The sequence below is a fragment of the Cloeon dipterum genome, chromosome X (genome assembly GCF_949628265.1).
Source record: "Cloeon dipterum chromosome X, ieCloDipt1.1, whole genome shotgun sequence".
NCBI lineage: Eukaryota > Metazoa > Arthropoda > Insecta > Ephemeroptera > Baetidae > Cloeon > Cloeon dipterum.
Window position 1 is genome coordinate 1,622,532 of NC_088790.1, and position 15,710 is coordinate 1,638,241.

The 15,710-nt window shown below is 40.7% G+C and overlaps 3 protein-coding genes and 1 pseudogene across 3 annotated transcripts; all 4 read left to right on the forward strand.

The window, feature by feature from the left end:
- The first annotated feature begins 4,062 nt into the window (after window positions 1-4,062).
- On the forward strand, window positions 4,063-4,557 carry LOC135945228 (venom serine protease Bi-VSP-like). The gene is made up of 3 exons (XM_065492781.1): window positions 4,063-4,144; window positions 4,192-4,328; window positions 4,384-4,557. Exons 1-3 carry the CDS (start codon window positions 4,063-4,065, stop codon window positions 4,555-4,557), a joined length of 393 nt encoding a protein of 130 aa, XP_065348853.1.
- Window positions 4,558-6,299: 1,742 nt separating this feature from the next.
- On the forward strand, window positions 6,300-9,420 carry LOC135947033 (G-protein coupled receptor Mth2-like; annotated as a pseudogene).
- Window positions 9,421-9,826: 406 nt separating this feature from the next.
- LOC135947032 (collagenase-like) lies at window positions 9,827-10,739 on the forward strand. The gene is made up of 4 exons (XM_065495584.1): window positions 9,827-10,015; window positions 10,076-10,347; window positions 10,402-10,534; window positions 10,599-10,739. Exons 2-4 carry the CDS (start codon window positions 10,173-10,175, stop codon window positions 10,642-10,644), a joined length of 354 nt encoding a protein of 117 aa, XP_065351656.1. The 5' UTR covers window positions 9,827-10,015; window positions 10,076-10,172; the 3' UTR covers window positions 10,645-10,739.
- An 841-nt stretch (window positions 10,740-11,580) lies between these two features.
- LOC135946857 (MAM and LDL-receptor class A domain-containing protein 2-like) lies at window positions 11,581-15,710 on the forward strand. Its single transcript, XM_065495287.1, has 10 exons — window positions 11,581-11,714; window positions 11,763-11,957; window positions 12,019-12,183; window positions 12,235-12,399; window positions 13,191-13,331; window positions 13,388-13,524; window positions 13,575-13,671; window positions 13,722-13,874; window positions 14,345-14,674; window positions 15,429-15,710. The coding sequence occupies exons 1-10, from the start codon at window positions 11,648-11,650 to the stop codon at window positions 15,665-15,667; spliced, it is 1,689 nt and encodes a 562-aa protein (XP_065351359.1). The 5' UTR covers window positions 11,581-11,647; the 3' UTR covers window positions 15,668-15,710.

Genomic DNA, 15,710 nt, shown 5'->3' on the forward strand with positions numbered 1-15,710 from the left:
TATTTTCGGGGCTGGATATTCCGTGGGTGAGATTGCTCCTCCCCTTTTTCATTGACCGCCATTTTTAATTTTTGTATTTTCCCTAAAGCCGCGTGCCTCATGTCTCTCCTTCAAACGGGCATTCGAAGGAGCCCAGCACTCCGGATTAACTGTGTAAAATTGTCACTTACAGTTGTTGAAAATGTTTATTATTACGTGTTTTATTAGAGAGACATATATAATGAGGATATTGTTACACAAATTTACACGCCGCCAACAAATAAATCGAGAACAGTAGTAGCGCGGAAGCAGATAAAATTTATTAAAAAACGGCCTTTTCTTGCCGAAGAAAGTTATCTGGGTCAATAAGCAGAAAACGCTTTTTCATCCTACACCTCATTCTTTGGTCCAGCGAACGCGGCCGCTTTTGTTTCTGCGCCTGGTGCGATTGCATCTGAACATTTTCGACTAAGAATTCTCATTGTTTTGCACTACTAAATTTTCGCTACTTGCTGGTTTGCACCTTTCCAGCGTGCGTGATTATTTTGGCTTCACGGGACGAATGTCTAGCGTTTTCAATGCAGTCCTCGGTGTGGAGGCAATTGGCACTTGAGTGGGCTGGGTCCCTGTGGCGGCCTGGTGCGCCCATGTTATCCGTTCGCGGTGTTATTGGCACCAGGGTTTCAGCATTCGTGCTAGCACGGTGCGCGCCCTTCCCGGTCCTCGGACAAAGATAAAAAGAGCAAAAAAATCATTTGAGCTGTTTTTAAAATAATTAAATCAAATATAGCCTCTTCATATTTTCCGAAGCGTTGCCATTGACCAAAAGACTATCACCGGCAATACCGTCAGGTCGCGTGACCTGAGGAAGTTCGGTGAAAGGAAAGGGCGTAAAATCGTCACCGAGTGTCGTCAAATGTGCTCGAAATTACTGAAAAATGAAAAAAACCAGTCTGAGCGGATCTCAGGTCGCGGTACCCTGAAAAAGGTCATAAGGGTATCCCAAGTAAAAGAACAATCAAAGACCTGATCGATGAGGGATCGTGGTCAATGATCGGACAAACGGCCAAATTTTAATAAAAATAATACATTTTGGAAATTTTTGACTTTTTTGACTAATTAGCCCGAACAAATTCATAATAAATTCTAAAAATGGTCCGATTTTGGAAAACCGCATACGAGGCTCCCGACCAAGGGGCATCGATTCGAAAAGAAATCGGCACTTTCAGGCCCATACCCCGTAAACAAAGTTTGAAATGTCACAAATTTCGTTTTTATGGACTTAGATCGGCACCTATGAGTTGTAGAGTTAAAAACCAAAGTTTATTAGACTCGCCGTGGAATTCTGCGTCTTTGAGACCATTTGGCCACCCCCACCCGCCCCCAAAATCTGCACTATTTTTAAGTTTTTGGTTTTATTTTATTTTTTTAATACGTTCCAATGGTCCAAATTAGATTTTTGACTTAAAAATACGAAAAATAAAAAAAGTAAAAGTCCGATGAGGGTTTGTGGTCGATGATCCGACTAGCGGCGGAATTTTATGAAAAATAAAACCATTTTTGTCCGTAAAGCAGAAAAATCCATATAAAAATATTTTTTCTATGGGTGCGAAAAATCTGAAAATCGGTTTTTCCAGACCAACGGTGGTCTTTTGTATGCGATGGAGTCAGTAAAATTCTTTAAACTTTCTCCGTTTGGAATAAATAGCGAATTTTGGGATTCCTTATGGAGATGAGAGTGCAAAAATCACGATTTTGAAAACTAAAAATTCGAAATTTTATCAGACCAGGATTGTTTTTGAAATGATTCCAGATCAATTTCACGTCGACCGAGAAGCCTACAAAGCTCTAAATTCCCATCAGAAGAGAGGTGACAAAAAGTTGGAATTGATTTGATGGAAATATGCGCCAATGCCTACGAGGTTTTTCTAAAAAAGTGCCATAAGGATTAGGTCACTCAAAATGTGAATTAATGATCTTTTTCTTTTTGGTTTCGTAACATATAAATGTTGTTTTGGTATTCAAAATTTCGTTTTAAATTTTCCTAGACTTAAAAAAATTGTAGGCGAGAATATAGGAGAGAAAAACGGTCAAGTGTGAAGTTCGCAACAGGCACTGCTTTTAATCGCCGCGGGTTGCATACTTTCTTTTATTCCAGTTTTCGTACTCGAGTAAATCGTGCACTTTTTAGAAGAAATTATCGAAATTATTCTACTCTGAGAAAAGCGACAAAACCAGAAAAATGGTCAATGCGTGGGACAAGGAACTCGCCGAGAAGTGGGTCCAAGAAGTGGCTCTTACACGTCAATGACTTCGCAGTTTTCTGGCATCTTTAATCTGGTCACTGAATTGGACCAGCCCGTTGGCTCTCGCATTGTTAAGGCACTCTCAGAAGTGTCAAAGCTATAGGAGGTATTTGAGCAGTTCGGAGATCTAATCCTGGCTACCGAATGTCAGAGATGGCAAAAAGTGCGGTTAGTTTAGTGACTCGAATTGCTCAAATTGCTCAACGGGCTGGGAGGCGCACCGGCGCCGACTCGTTACTTGCTGGTTTGCACCTTTCCAGCATGCGTGATTTGGCTTCACGGGACGAATGTCTAGCGTTTTCAATGCAGTCCTCGGTGTGGAGGCAAGTGGCCCTTGAGTGGGCTGGGTCCCTGTGCGGCCTGGTGCGCCCATGTTATCCGTTCGCGGTGTTATTGGGACCCGGGTTTCAGCATTCGTGCTAGTGCAGTGCGCGCCCTTCCCGGTCCGAGAGGAAAGGGATGAAAAGAGCATTTTTGATTCATCCTATAAAATTTAAATCCATCAGAGAAGTAATTTTCTAATTCTTGAGAGGGTAATGTATTGTTGATTAAAAACATTTCACATTAAGTTAATTTCCCTCCTAATGGAATAGCAATGAGGTAGAAAATAAGACATGCTAAGCTGATACCACTTCTTTTCATTTACCAAAAGGACACTAGTTAACGAAACACTTTTCTCAAGCATTATACAGCAGCTCTTTTCAACTTCAAGGATGTATATTGTTGACTTAACCTACGGTGTGAGTAATATATTTTATAGGTTTAAGCTGCGTGTTAGAAAGTGGAGTGTTCTACTCCAAAGGGGCGAAGGTTAATTTTGATCATTGTCTTCCAAATTCGATGGGTTGGAAGCTCAATTGAATTTCATGATAGCAATAGTTAAATTTCTTACCCAACTAATTTTTTGAGGTTTTAATTACTTTCATTTCTGTTAGACGGAAGAGGGAGAGAAGAAACAGCAAAAATCGAGGTCATCGTGCAGGTGAAATGGGACAATAGAACAGTAATAACGCAAAATGAACGCAAATGAAACCTTTTTTCAGTTTCTGCATCCGCATCACTCTCGTTGCCCTCCTGATAATTTTGCTAATCATTGCGATCACCACCACCCTTTCCTTTTTCCTAGGCAAAGCTGGTAAGTTAATTGGATGGCATATATCCATATGCACGTTATATCCTTTATAATATATTTATGTATGTGTGCATTTGACAGAGATCGATCATAAGGGACGAAACAATTCAGATCCAACAACTCAGAGCCCAACATCAACGACGACAACTACAACCACCATCACCACCCCACCACCACCAACAATCACCCCCAAACAGCCCCCAACAACAACCCCATCACCACCCCCAACAACAACAACCACAAAAACAAGCACCACGCCACCAACAACCACAAAAACAACCACACCACCACCACCACTACCGCCAACATTTAACGTCATGATTTCCATTAACAACGACGAGAGGTTTTGTGGTGGATCGCTCATTAAGAAAAATAGAGTGCTGACTGCTCGACAATGCTGCATGGGGTGAGTTGGCCACAGAAATATAGAAATTGACGAAATTGACAAACTTTTGTCATAATTTTAGAGCAAACACATTCACTATCTTCCTTGGCGGTATTGACGAACCCAGCCGGCAGATTGGCAAGTCGACTATATGCAAGACACACGAGAGTAATAGATTGGACGACGGTGTCTGCGTTATTAACCTAGACGCTCCAGTTTCTGGCGAGGGCCTCAGGACCATCCGCATGCCATCTTGGTCTATGCGCCCAGAAACCTATGAAAGATATAAAGCTACCATCTCTGGCTGGGAACGCACTTCAAATGGTACCAAAATTCCTGTTGGTGATTACCAGGGGACAAAAATTTTAATTCCCAACTTGCCTGTTTAGATGTTACCTCTAACACTCGGCTTATCTACACTGACGTCTTCGTCAACGAAAAGAAAATTTGCAAATCGATTTACCCTAATGTGAGCACTGAAAAGACAATTTGCACGTACGACACAAACGGATCCGACGATTGCGGTGTACGCTTTATTCGCTTTTTGCTCCTTAAAATGTATTTACAAATTTTGTCAACAGGGATACGTCGGCGACCCCCTCACCATCACTGAATCTGACGGAGTGGAGACCCAAATTGGAATCGCCAGCTTTGGTCCTCACACAGAAGCAGAGTGCCACAGCGAAACTGGTTATCCCGACGGCTTCGTCAGAGTCACATCTTACTCTCCCTTGATCAATATTTGGAGTGACTGAGATATCCGCCCTTAATGCTCTGTCAAGGATCGTTTTGTAATGAATCAAATTATCCACATTGCTAACTTTTGAAATATCATTTGACTAACCCTTGCATCAGTTTTTAACTTATAAAGTTAGGAGCATATTTCTCTCTATAGAGAGCGAGTATCTGTTACTCTAAATTCACCCTGTGTATTTGCCAAGTCACGTGATTTTTAACCGTCTATTTTATCATCTGGATTAATTAAAATGAGAAAAAATACATTAATTGTTTAACAAATGTCATAATGTGGTAATTTGTTATTACTTTAGGAGACTTTCCAAAACAATAATCTATCTGTTTGTGAGGTGATAACAAGAGTAAATGTTTCTCTACATTGTCGGTCTGAAATTGAGAAATTCATCTAGGTTATAGGATTTGTTAGAGTAAACAACAAGTTTCAGCAACTTCTTGAACTCCGGATACTGAGCTTCATTTCGCACCTGTTCAGGAAGGCGCGGTTGTACAAATCAAGCATGTATATCTGGAGATTTCGATTTGCTGCCGAAAAAACCTGAGTAGGAACAAAATAGCCATTCTTTGAACAAGTGTTGAGCTTCCCTGACCAACTGAAAATAACGAGTATATCGGCGCACGAACTTGCAGCATTCCATCAAGTTTATTGAAAAAACGGGCAGCAAATTAAATTTTTGAAAATAAGGCCGGGCAGACTGAAGCTGCTCTGGAGACAACCAATAACGGACTCCTGCCATCGCACGAATTAATCTGTTCTGAGCAACAAAAACATCTTCTCGCACTCTGCCGTGACACGAACCCCAAACAATGACTTGCGTACTGAAGATGGGAATAACCGAAAGCACAGTACACATTCAACACCTGCTTGAAATCCACAACTTTCAACAGAGACATCACCATAAACGTAGCAGAATGCAGCTAGTTGAAATAGTTGGAATAGTTTAGGATAATGTTTACCTGGAAGGTTGCTTTTCATAAAGCATGTGTAGCAAATAAGTCATAAATATTCTTGTTTATTGTTGCAATAGTCAATACAATAAATACATTGAAAAGAAATTTTAAAAGCAAGAACCAGCTCAGTGGCTCGCATTGTTAAGGCATTCTCAGGAGTGTCAAAGCAATGGGAGGTATTTGAGCAGTTCGGAGATCTAATACTGGCTACCTAATGTCAGAGATGGTAAAAAGTGGTTAGTTTATAGTGACTCGAAATGCTCAAATTGCTCAACGGACTGGGGGGCGCACCGGCGCCGACTCACTATACTTGCTGGTTTGCACCTTTCCAGCATGCGTGATTTGTGATTTGGCATCACGGGACGAATGTCTAGCGTTTCAAAAAAAAGTCCTCGGTGCGGAGGCAAGTGGCCCTTTCAATGGACTGGGTCCCTGTGCGGCCTGGTGCGCCCATGTTATCCGTTCGCGGTGTTATTGGAACCCGGGTTTCAGCATTCGTGCTAGTGCAGTGCGCGCCCTTCCCGGTCCTCAGACAGGGATAAAAAGAGCAAACTTGACTAACTGAATATTAAAATTATATTAATTAATATTAATATTCTTTGCTTTCAAAATCTGTCTAGAACACGCATAATTAAAAAAAATTTATTCGGATGTCGCTCTTCCCGGAAAGAAATGTTTTGACTGAACGAAACAAATAAAATTAATTGAGAATGCAATGATTATTCTTATTTATCACATTCACTTCCTACTGATAATTGTTACTATGTTGATGCCTTTTTTCAAATCATTTTTTATCGTTTTCTCCTGCGAAATGATTGGACTTTTACGCAACAGCGCTGTTTTATCAGCCTTGATTTTCAGTTTGGCCTCAAGCGAGAATTATTGTAAAGAGGACCTCCGGAGCAAGGTTACAAATGCAACGGTGCTAGGAAACGGCACCCTGCTGACTAGCGATGGTGTAAATCACCCTGAAAACACGTTTTGGCAAAAGGACGATCACTGGTGGGTCTGCCCGTGCCTTGCAGGCGTTTGCATCAGAAAATGCAGTCATGGTGAGCAATTTTTTAAAACCCAAAGTGTTTTTTTTAATTAATGTTTCCGTGTGCGTCTCTGATTTGCTTTAGAATCAAAATGAACAGAAAAAAAATCAAATTTAAAGATTTTAAATTAAACTACAAATTCAATGCTTTTTTGTAAATAACATTTGCTATTTCGTCTTATAAAGATATTTATTGCAGAATACGCGGAAAGACTTGGTTTGACCCTAAAGGAAGAAACGGCGAGGATTCCCGTCTGGGATAGTGACCGTGTGACGCACGCCAGCCTAGATAAAGCGTTTAGAGTGGCCTACAACCACAGTTGCGACGTGGGCTTCCCGCCATTGAGGGATAAAAACTCGTTTCGAATACTGGCTAACGGTTCACTTCATGCTGCGCACTTACAAGATTCTCCATTCAGCGTTAATCGATTTTGCGTTTTTCCTCTGGTTTCAGACTGCCAATTTCCTGAAAATTGACCTTTTGAATGACACGCAGCATTTTTCTAGGGAAATGACGAAATCGCAGCGGTCGTCTGTTTATTGCAAGAACAATACTCAGTCGTGCACGAAGAGCAGTACAGCACTTTGAAGTACACGTTGTACCCGCCATTTTTCATTCTCAGCTCCATTTTCCTGATTTTCACCATCGTGGCCTTTATGGTCACTCCGGAAAACAAAACTTTCCACGCCAAGTCTGTGGTTTGTCATTCCGGATGTTTGTCTATCGCCTTTCTCGGTTTATCAGTAATTTACTTGGCTGGGCCCTCGTTGCAAAACATGAAAATTTGTTCTGTTATTGGTAACTAAATTTTACTTTCTGTTCCTCTTGAAATTAAAACAACTTTAATTTGACAGTATATGGGACGAAATATTTTATCATGACTGCAATTTTCTGGTTAAACGCGATGTGTATCGACATTTATTTTGCTTTTAAAGGGTAAGAATTAATGTATTTCAAAATTATTGTGTAAGTAGATATTAATAGTGCTACAAGACACCTTGAATTTAAGAAAAAATCTAGCTGATGTGAAAGTTTAGCTTTGCAGAACCATAGTTTCTAAGTCTTAATTTTAACTATGAATATATATTTATTTTAGCACTCAGTGAATGAAGTTAATACATTAACTCAAACAAAACACCTTCAAATAGAGGAGTTTCAATAGCCTATCGCAAACTTTATGAGCTATGAATAATTATTAAAAAGCCATTTAAATTGAAAATCATGTTGCAGACTGGTTCGATCAAGCATGAGCCACCTGAAGTTTTCAATTTACGCTTGGACCTCTCCTCTATTTATCGAGACAATCTCAGTGATTTTGGACCTAACGACCTCACATCCCAAATTTAGTCCCGGCATCGGCAAAGAAAAGTGTTGGATTTCTTGTAAATACGTATTATTTTGCTTCAGCCGCGTTTAATTGAAATTAAAACTTGACAGCTTACTGGGGTGAGCTACTTTACTTCCAGGGACCGATTTTCGTTGTGCTGGTGGCCAACGTAGGCCTCCATGCGCGAGTCGATCCGCACTTTAAACAGGGCCAACAGCAAGGTGCACGTGCACAACAGACACGACCGCCAGCGCCTCTGTCTCTACCTCAAGCTGTCCTTGCTGATGGGCTTCACGTGGCTCACCGAGGTTATTTCTTGGGCGGTCGGTGGGCCCCCGGAGTACTGGTATTTTACCGACGTGCTCAATGCCCTGCGCGGAGTGTTTATCTTCTGGATTTTCGTCTTCTCTAACAAGAAGATGAGGAGCAACCTGCAGGAGAGAATGCAGAAGGGCAAGTTTGACGTCAGCGCCAGTGCCAACCTTTCTGAACAGCAAACTTCTGCTTCAACTGCTTTTTAACACTATTTTTCTCACTTTAGGAATTAAAGAGTATTCATACCCTTGGAAAATTCTCTTTGTCTACAGTAGCAGGCGAAAGGTACTGGGGAGGGGGTTCACGCCGCTGTATTCCGCGTGACCACTTTTTGAGCGGTTAATCTGCTTTTAGTGTTTTCAATTGATTTGTTTGAAGCATGTAAATTTATTAAAAAAATATCCCGCCTACTTCAAAAAGACCAGGTATTCACAATTTCCTATTAAATTATATATTCATTATTTATAGATTAAAAGTACCGTAAGGCTAACAAGTTAACAGGAATCATGCATATTAAAAACTCAACTCTCCATCGTGTACGCCTTGCACTGGGAAGGAAACTGTGCAGCTGCACAGTCGCTCAGTGCGGGTTACATATCATTTCGCTCTTTGGCGTCACCGATTTCAAAGCGCCTTTAAATATATCTCATTATCAATCATGAACAGAAAAATTTATAATACAAAATTATCATATACTATTTCAATACTAGTCAACAATTTTAAGACAAACAAAAATTCCTCATGAACGAGATAAAGATAGTTTTAGCTTTAAGGAAATATCCGGAAGTAAATAAATATTATATTGTTTGTATTACTTAATCGACCCTATCAACATTGTTCGTGCGCAAGAAAAAACTACGTGTTGATTGGCAAGTAAAATTGCGATAACATGAGATACACAATTATGCTATTATTGCCTAGAAGGCAGAAGGTTATTAGTTAAATCACTCAAACGCTGGAATGAAGACGGTTTCGCCTTGACCCTCGTCCTCGTCCTCGCGGCTCAGGTATATGTCATTTAATCTCAGGTTTTAAGACTTTGTAAGAATGCATAGTTTCCTTTGCTAAATTTCCCGAAAAGACTTTTGAAAAGTTGATTCTAACAAAACATTTTAAAATGGCCAAAATGAAGCTGACAACTATATTATAACTAAAAAATATTAAAATTTCTTCACAATTGCTTTTACATTAATTTGTGCATTCGATTTTCCTAGAGCAATTTTTTAATCCGTCAACTTTTGCAAGAAATTATAGCAAATTAAAATGTTTCAAATTTGTACTCTAACCATAACTATAACACGGGATGAGCTATTTATTTGTAAAATTGTTGTCTTTATCAAACAGTATATGCAATATTGTTGCAAAAAACACAAAGTTGTACCGACTTTGCGTTTCCTTATATCAGTGGATATTTTTAAGGAAATATGTATATTTACAATAGCTAGTACAGCCAATTCACGCAAATTATCGGCTATATTTCACCTTTTGTACCCACACAAAAATATTCATGAGAGGTAGCTGCTTCCGCACGTGATTTGAAGCTTGAACAAAACTATAATAACAATTTTCTTCTCAGGCCGTTGACTGGCACAAAATACAATCCTACAAAAACGCCACCAGGGCTGGTTTGTTAAACAATTCATTTTTGGTGGATAAAGAAAATATTTTTTTAGCAAATTCAAAGAACATCATTCGTGGACACGTCTCCAGCCCTGAATATTTTCCCTTCCAGGTTGCGATTAACATTACCGGCCGCGAAGATAAATTCTGTGGCGGATCTCTCATTAAGGAAGATAAATTGCTGACAGCTGCTCATTGTTGCTTCGGGTGAGTGAGTGACATGGCCACAGATAATAAAATTGTACAAAAGTATTATCACAATTTCAGAGGGAGCTCTTTCGAGATCCTCCTTGGCGCGCAGAACCTTCGGAGCACATCGATTACGGAACCAAACCAGCACGTTATCACGTCCACGAAAGCCACAATGCATGAGTGGTACAGCCACAAACATTTCCACAACGATATCTGCATTATTCACCTGGACGACTGGGCTCGTGAGGAGGGAATTTCCACCGTCCGTCTACCCTCTCGCTCTCAGGTCAAAGAAACCTTTGCAGGGCACACAGCTACCGTCTCTGGCTGGGGAGGCATCTCAAATGGTACCGAAAATCCTTCCAGTGATTTTCCACAGGACTAAATTTTAATTCCTACAGCTGACGCCCCGATCAATCCTGAGCTCAAGTATGCTGACGTCACCATCATGGACAATCAACACTATGCAGTTACGTCCTCCCAGAAGCAGTTGCAGACGAGAAGCGACTTTGCACTTACAACCCTGACGGTTCGGTAATATGCGATGTAACGGGTTGTTGCCCCTTAATTATTATTTTTACAAATTTTGCCAACACAGGGAGACTCTGGCGGCCCGCTCACCATCACTGAATCAGACGGAGTGAAGACCCAAGTCGGAATCGCCAACTTTATTCCTGGAATAACCTGCGAAACGCATTATTATCCTGACGGCTACGTCAGACTCACAGCTTACCTTGACTGGATCCAAAGGGTGGCTGGAGTCAAAATCCGCAGTTAAATCTCAAGCGAGCGCTATACCAAGGACCCCGCTATTTAATAAATCACATTACCTATATTCCATACTGTTGAAATTTCTTTTAAATAGCCCATTCTAATTTCTAAAATAGCTGAGAATTCACTGTCTAGAAGATCTGGATTATAGCTACCTGACGCGAGGGTTTGATTTTTTCCCTTCTCTGATGATGAGTATGACTCCCTGCATGTCTGAGGGTAAAATTCATCCCATCAAGAAATTGGATATCCTTAAGAAGGACAGCTTATGTTCAATATCCTCGGATATCCAATTTCTTACCGGGAAGCTATCCGCATGTTAAGACCTATGGATTATTTTAAAACCTTTAAAGCACCCTGAAAACCAATTAAAAATTAAAAAATTTAGCACATTTTCGACGACGATGGTGAAACAAACTTTCAGAATATAATTTTTCCCCAATAATTCCACTCTCTGGCATTTTTCACCGAATGAAAGGAATTTTCTAAAATCAACCAACCCACATGTTGAATTGAAAGTAAAAGCGTTGATACCCCTATTAGGCTGGACTGCGCACGTTTCACACTATCAGCAAGCCACAGCAATGAAGTGTTGTTTTTTCCTCTTGCACTCTCTCCACTGTTCAGTCTGCTCCTTTTCCTTGAAATTCTCGAGTAAAAATAAGGGTGGTGCAGTGATTGGCGTCTCGTGCATTTGACTCACGAGAAACAAAAATAATTGTTGGCGTGCTTGGCTAGTGCGATTACAGCCGCGACGAGAGAGAGAGAAAGAGAGCAAGAGCAGCGCGGGGGTGGCTGGCTGATGTCGATAGCAGCGCGCGTATGATTTCACATCCTGGAAGCCGCAGTTCTAGGCCACATACTTAAGCGTGCATCATGAGACCAACAGGTTTGTTGCTCCTCGCGCTGCTTCCGATATTTTCCAGCGTGGTCCTAGGCCAAAGTGAGTACAAAATTCTCAGCAATTGAAATTAAACTGGACTTTGTTAAGAGAAAAACAAGGGCTGGTTCCGCTCCTTGTCCACGGCGTGCGGAGACGTGTCCATTCCGAATGGCGTCGTCAAATTGAAAGACTCCTTCACGTTGCAAGTCAAGTGCGATCGTTTTTTCTACCCTTACGGCCCCAGCACCAAGGTCATGTGCTTAAGGACCAAAAAGTTTTCTTCGCCTCTGCCGCAGTGCACTAGTAATATAAAAATTATACATTTCTCTGCGACGGTTTACCACCTCTTTCCTATAATATACAGAACCTGGCTGTCCACTGCCTGGCGTAATCGAAAATGGCTACTGGAAAACGGAGGCGGAGCACAGCGTCTTGAAAGTTATTTGCAGCCCAGACTTTGAGGTGCACGAGACAGAAATCATCGTGTGCAATGGGAAAAGTTGGAGCGCCCCCGTGCCTTTCTGCTACCGTATTTGCCGCGCAACTGTTGCATAAAGCATAAGTAAAGGTTAATTTGCAGCGAAAAAGCCGTCGTTGACGTGCGACCTGAGCTCGTCGGCGGAGGACCTTTGCGGCTGGCAGCAAGACGGGCAGTCGTCGGACACCTGGACCTTGCAGAGCAAAGCCAATCCGTACAGGCTCAACAACACCGGTCCAGACAAAGACGACTCAACCGCCGAACTGGGTCTGTAAACCACATTCTTTTGTTGCCATATAATACGCGAAATATGGTATAGGATCTTAATTCTTAATATTATTTACATTTTTGGAATCTGCTCAGCGAGACGAATCGAATGATGTGTCACTTTCATACTTTTCGTAATTCTCCCAAAATTCTCTTGCGGAAAAGTGTTGGAAAATCACGTGCAGCAATTAAACGGCTTGTCACAAATATTTCACTTTTGCTAGGATAGTTTCCACTATATCCAGCTTTATTTTGGCTATTTCAAAATTTCCTTCCAGCAAAATTTTCAAACGGCTTTTCCGGAAAATTAGGGAAATGAAAAGAACTAATATGGCTGAATTTCAATAAATGTTTCATCTTTGGAATCTGTTCATCGAGACGAATTGATTGATTTACCATTTTCGCACATTTCGTGATTTCCTTAAATTTTCCGGGAAAATTGCGTGCAACAATTTAACGGTTTTTCTAAACAAGGTATCATATGTATAATAAAGCTGTTATTTGACAATTTTAAATTTATTAATACGGTTAAATTTTTAAAACAGCCTTTCCGGGAAATCGGGAAAGGTAAAAATCTAAAGTTGTCGAATTTCAATAAATTTTACATTTTCGGAATCTGCTCAGCGAGACGAATCGAATGTTGAGTGGAAAAGTTTTAATTTTCCGTAATTTTAAAATGTTTTAAGAAAAGAGTTCGAATTTGTTAATTGGTCTCTAGTTAAAATTTTGAGAAAAATTTCCAACTTTCCAGAATACGGTGAGCAAATTAATTTTGAATATTTTATGTGCAGGCAAGTACTTGTACTTGGACAACAGCATGGCCATAGAGAATAAAACAATCGCCGTAGCTCGCCTTTACTCTCCAGTGTACGCGAAAAGCTTAAAAAACTGCTTTTCCTTTTCATACCACATGTTTGGCAGCGAAAAAATAGGTTTTCACATCATTGTATACTGTTGAAAATTGAGTGATTTTTCGCTTTTTATATAGGAACGATTCGGGTTTACATTGTAAACGCTGGTCAACAAGTTTCGAACACAACGCTGCCGAAAGCGAATGTGACGGGAGACCAAGGCGACGCGTGGCGGCAATTTTACTTCTCCGCCACCACAAACACCTCGATACAGGTTCAAAACTAAATTTTGATTAATTTTCTTTCGTAATTTTCTTATTTCAGTGGGTGATTGAAGCTGAAATCCAAGACGTGGAGAACATCTCCGTTATTGCCATCGACAACATGAAGCTAAACTTCACTGACTGCCCCAGCGAAAAGAGTGAGTATTCTGATTTCAAGTGGAAAAGATGTTAAAAATTTTAATGTCAGAACCGGAGTGGGAATTCCCGAGTTGTAAAAATCGATGCACGCACAGCTTGGAGACAAATCTGACTTTGTCCGTGTGCAGTTGCGCCGACAAGTGCACCATTGAAGACAACTGCTGCTTTGACTTTGAGGTTTACTGCAACGCTGCAGACGATGGTAATCAAATTTTATTACTTTGAGAAATACCAAACCGTTCTAAGAATAACATGGTTATTTTAAAATTTTAACCATTTTTAGTATCACGTCAGGATTAATAGCTACCAAAATTATTTAAAGGACTATGGATACTCACTAGGGTCACGTCACGTCAGGTACAGACCCTGAAGATCAATTTCGACCTTAATTGGTACACCCTAGGCCCTCTTGGTATTTCTAAGCAAATTAAATGCGAGAAACATATTTCACGATCTGCGCATGAGCGGTTGAGCGGCGTCGAGCGATTGTTTTGTAAATTGCAAAGTTGTTCAGGATCGAGAACTAGGTTGGGCAGTGAAAATTTACCTCAACCCGCAGTGAAGGGTTGCAGTATTTTAATAGAAATCGATTTTCGGGGTTTTTTGAGAAAGCGGAAAAATAGGGAATGCTTCAAACCTGGAAGTATTTTTGCATAAAATTTGCTATTTCAGACGAGGAAGAAACGACAGAAAAGGCCTCAACAGCAAAGCCGCGTGCCACCTCGACTGCCACCACGAGGCCGACAACTGTCAAAGCAACAACCCCCAGTACAACAACTGTAAAAACCACTGCAACAACCAAAACCACGACAGTTGCTAAAAAATTGATCACCACAATTGCTCCGAGAGCAACTACCAAACAGATTCGTGAAAACAAGACGACGGTGGTGACGACGCCGCGGAGCAGCCCGCCGATCGCGAGAACCACCACCAACACCACAACTCAAACCACCACCTCCCCCGTCAGCCCCAAGCCCCATGAGTTGCCTGTCACAAAAAAAGGTCGTTCTCCTGAAAATGCTTCATTTGCATAGTTTTACAACTTTTAAATCTAATTTAATTTTGATCAAATTTCAAAATCAGCTTTTTAACTTACCAAAAAGAACGGATTAAAATGTCGTCCTGAGTGCGAGAGGCATGCTTGGAAACTTTTAGTTTTCAAGATGCAGGTCGAAAAAATGCTGGTTTTACATTTAGGGAAAATTAAATTTGATTGATAAAGTTGATTTTGACCCGCGGAACATGCCCTGCGGTTGACCCCGACATTTTTTTCTTTTAAAAAATTAAACCTGGCATCAGGGTGAACCAGGAATCGCCAATTTTGCAACACGAAAAATGCAGGTTTTTTCTCCAAAAACTAGCTGAAAACCCCCGTTTTAAACCCGAAAAAGTTATTATTCGCGCCAAAAGAGAGAGAAATTTTGGAATATTACGATGAATTAAAATTTTCCATCTTTTGATGAAGCCGCAGTGGCTCTGAAAATTCCTATTTCTGGTCATATCTACCATGAGAATTTTTTATCTTCAATAAAAATCATTGTTTAAAAAAATGCGCAAAAACCAGTTGTATGCAAATACATATGTATGCAGTGGGGTTTCCCGGAAAAAAACTCGGGGTTTTGCAAACCTTGGGGTGCAAACATAAAATACAAAATCCCTCCATGAATATTGAAAAAGTGTTTAGTTCCCTTTGACTGACTATTTAAAATAAAATAAAATAAAATATTGGCTAAAATCTAAATAAATTTCTTTGCAGAGGACGAGAAACCTTCGCATTCGGGCTGGTTTTTCTGGATTGTCGGCGTCGTCGGGGCAGTCGTGGTGGCCATCGGCTTGCTGAAGTTTGTCTGCGGAAATTTCCTGCGGCGGCGCCAAGTGTTGGGCGAAGATGGCGAAGGGGTGGCCTTCATCTCGAACGACGCCGACGAACCCCAACTCGACTTCACCCTCGCCACGCCAAATAATGTCAGAAAATTCGATTATGATGAACTTTAGGTGTGAAAAAGAGAAAATAATAAATTTTAATTCATTTCAAAAA

Bases quoted from the DNA above. Each gene is read 5' to 3' on its own strand.
- LOC135945228 (XM_065492781.1), top strand. From the start codon at position 4,063: ATGCGCCCAGAAACCTATGAAAGATATAAAGCTACCATCTCTGGCTGG. The intron at 4,145-4,191 runs GTGATTACCAGG...TTGCCTGTTTAG, and splicing joins TGGTACCAAAATTCCTGTTG to ATGTTACCTCTAACACTCGG. The intron at 4,329-4,383 runs GTACGCTTTATT...TTTTGTCAACAG, and splicing joins ACGGATCCGACGATTGCGGT to GGATACGTCGGCGACCCCCT.
- LOC135947032 (XM_065495584.1), top strand. From the start codon at position 10,173: ATGCATGAGTGGTACAGCCACAAACATTTCCACAACGATATCTGCATT. The intron at 10,348-10,401 runs GTACCGAAAATC...TAATTCCTACAG, and splicing joins CTGGGGAGGCATCTCAAATG to CTGACGCCCCGATCAATCCT. The intron at 10,535-10,598 runs GTAATATGCGAT...TTGCCAACACAG, and splicing joins CTTACAACCCTGACGGTTCG to GGAGACTCTGGCGGCCCGCT.
- LOC135946857 (XM_065495287.1), top strand. From the start codon at position 11,648: ATGAGACCAACAGGTTTGTTGCTCCTCGCGCTGCTTCCGATATTTTCC. The intron at 13,525-13,574 runs GTTCAAAACTAA...TTCTTATTTCAG, and splicing joins CCACAAACACCTCGATACAG to TGGGTGATTGAAGCTGAAAT. The intron at 13,672-13,721 runs GTGAGTATTCTG...TTTTAATGTCAG, and splicing joins TGACTGCCCCAGCGAAAAGA to AACCGGAGTGGGAATTCCCG.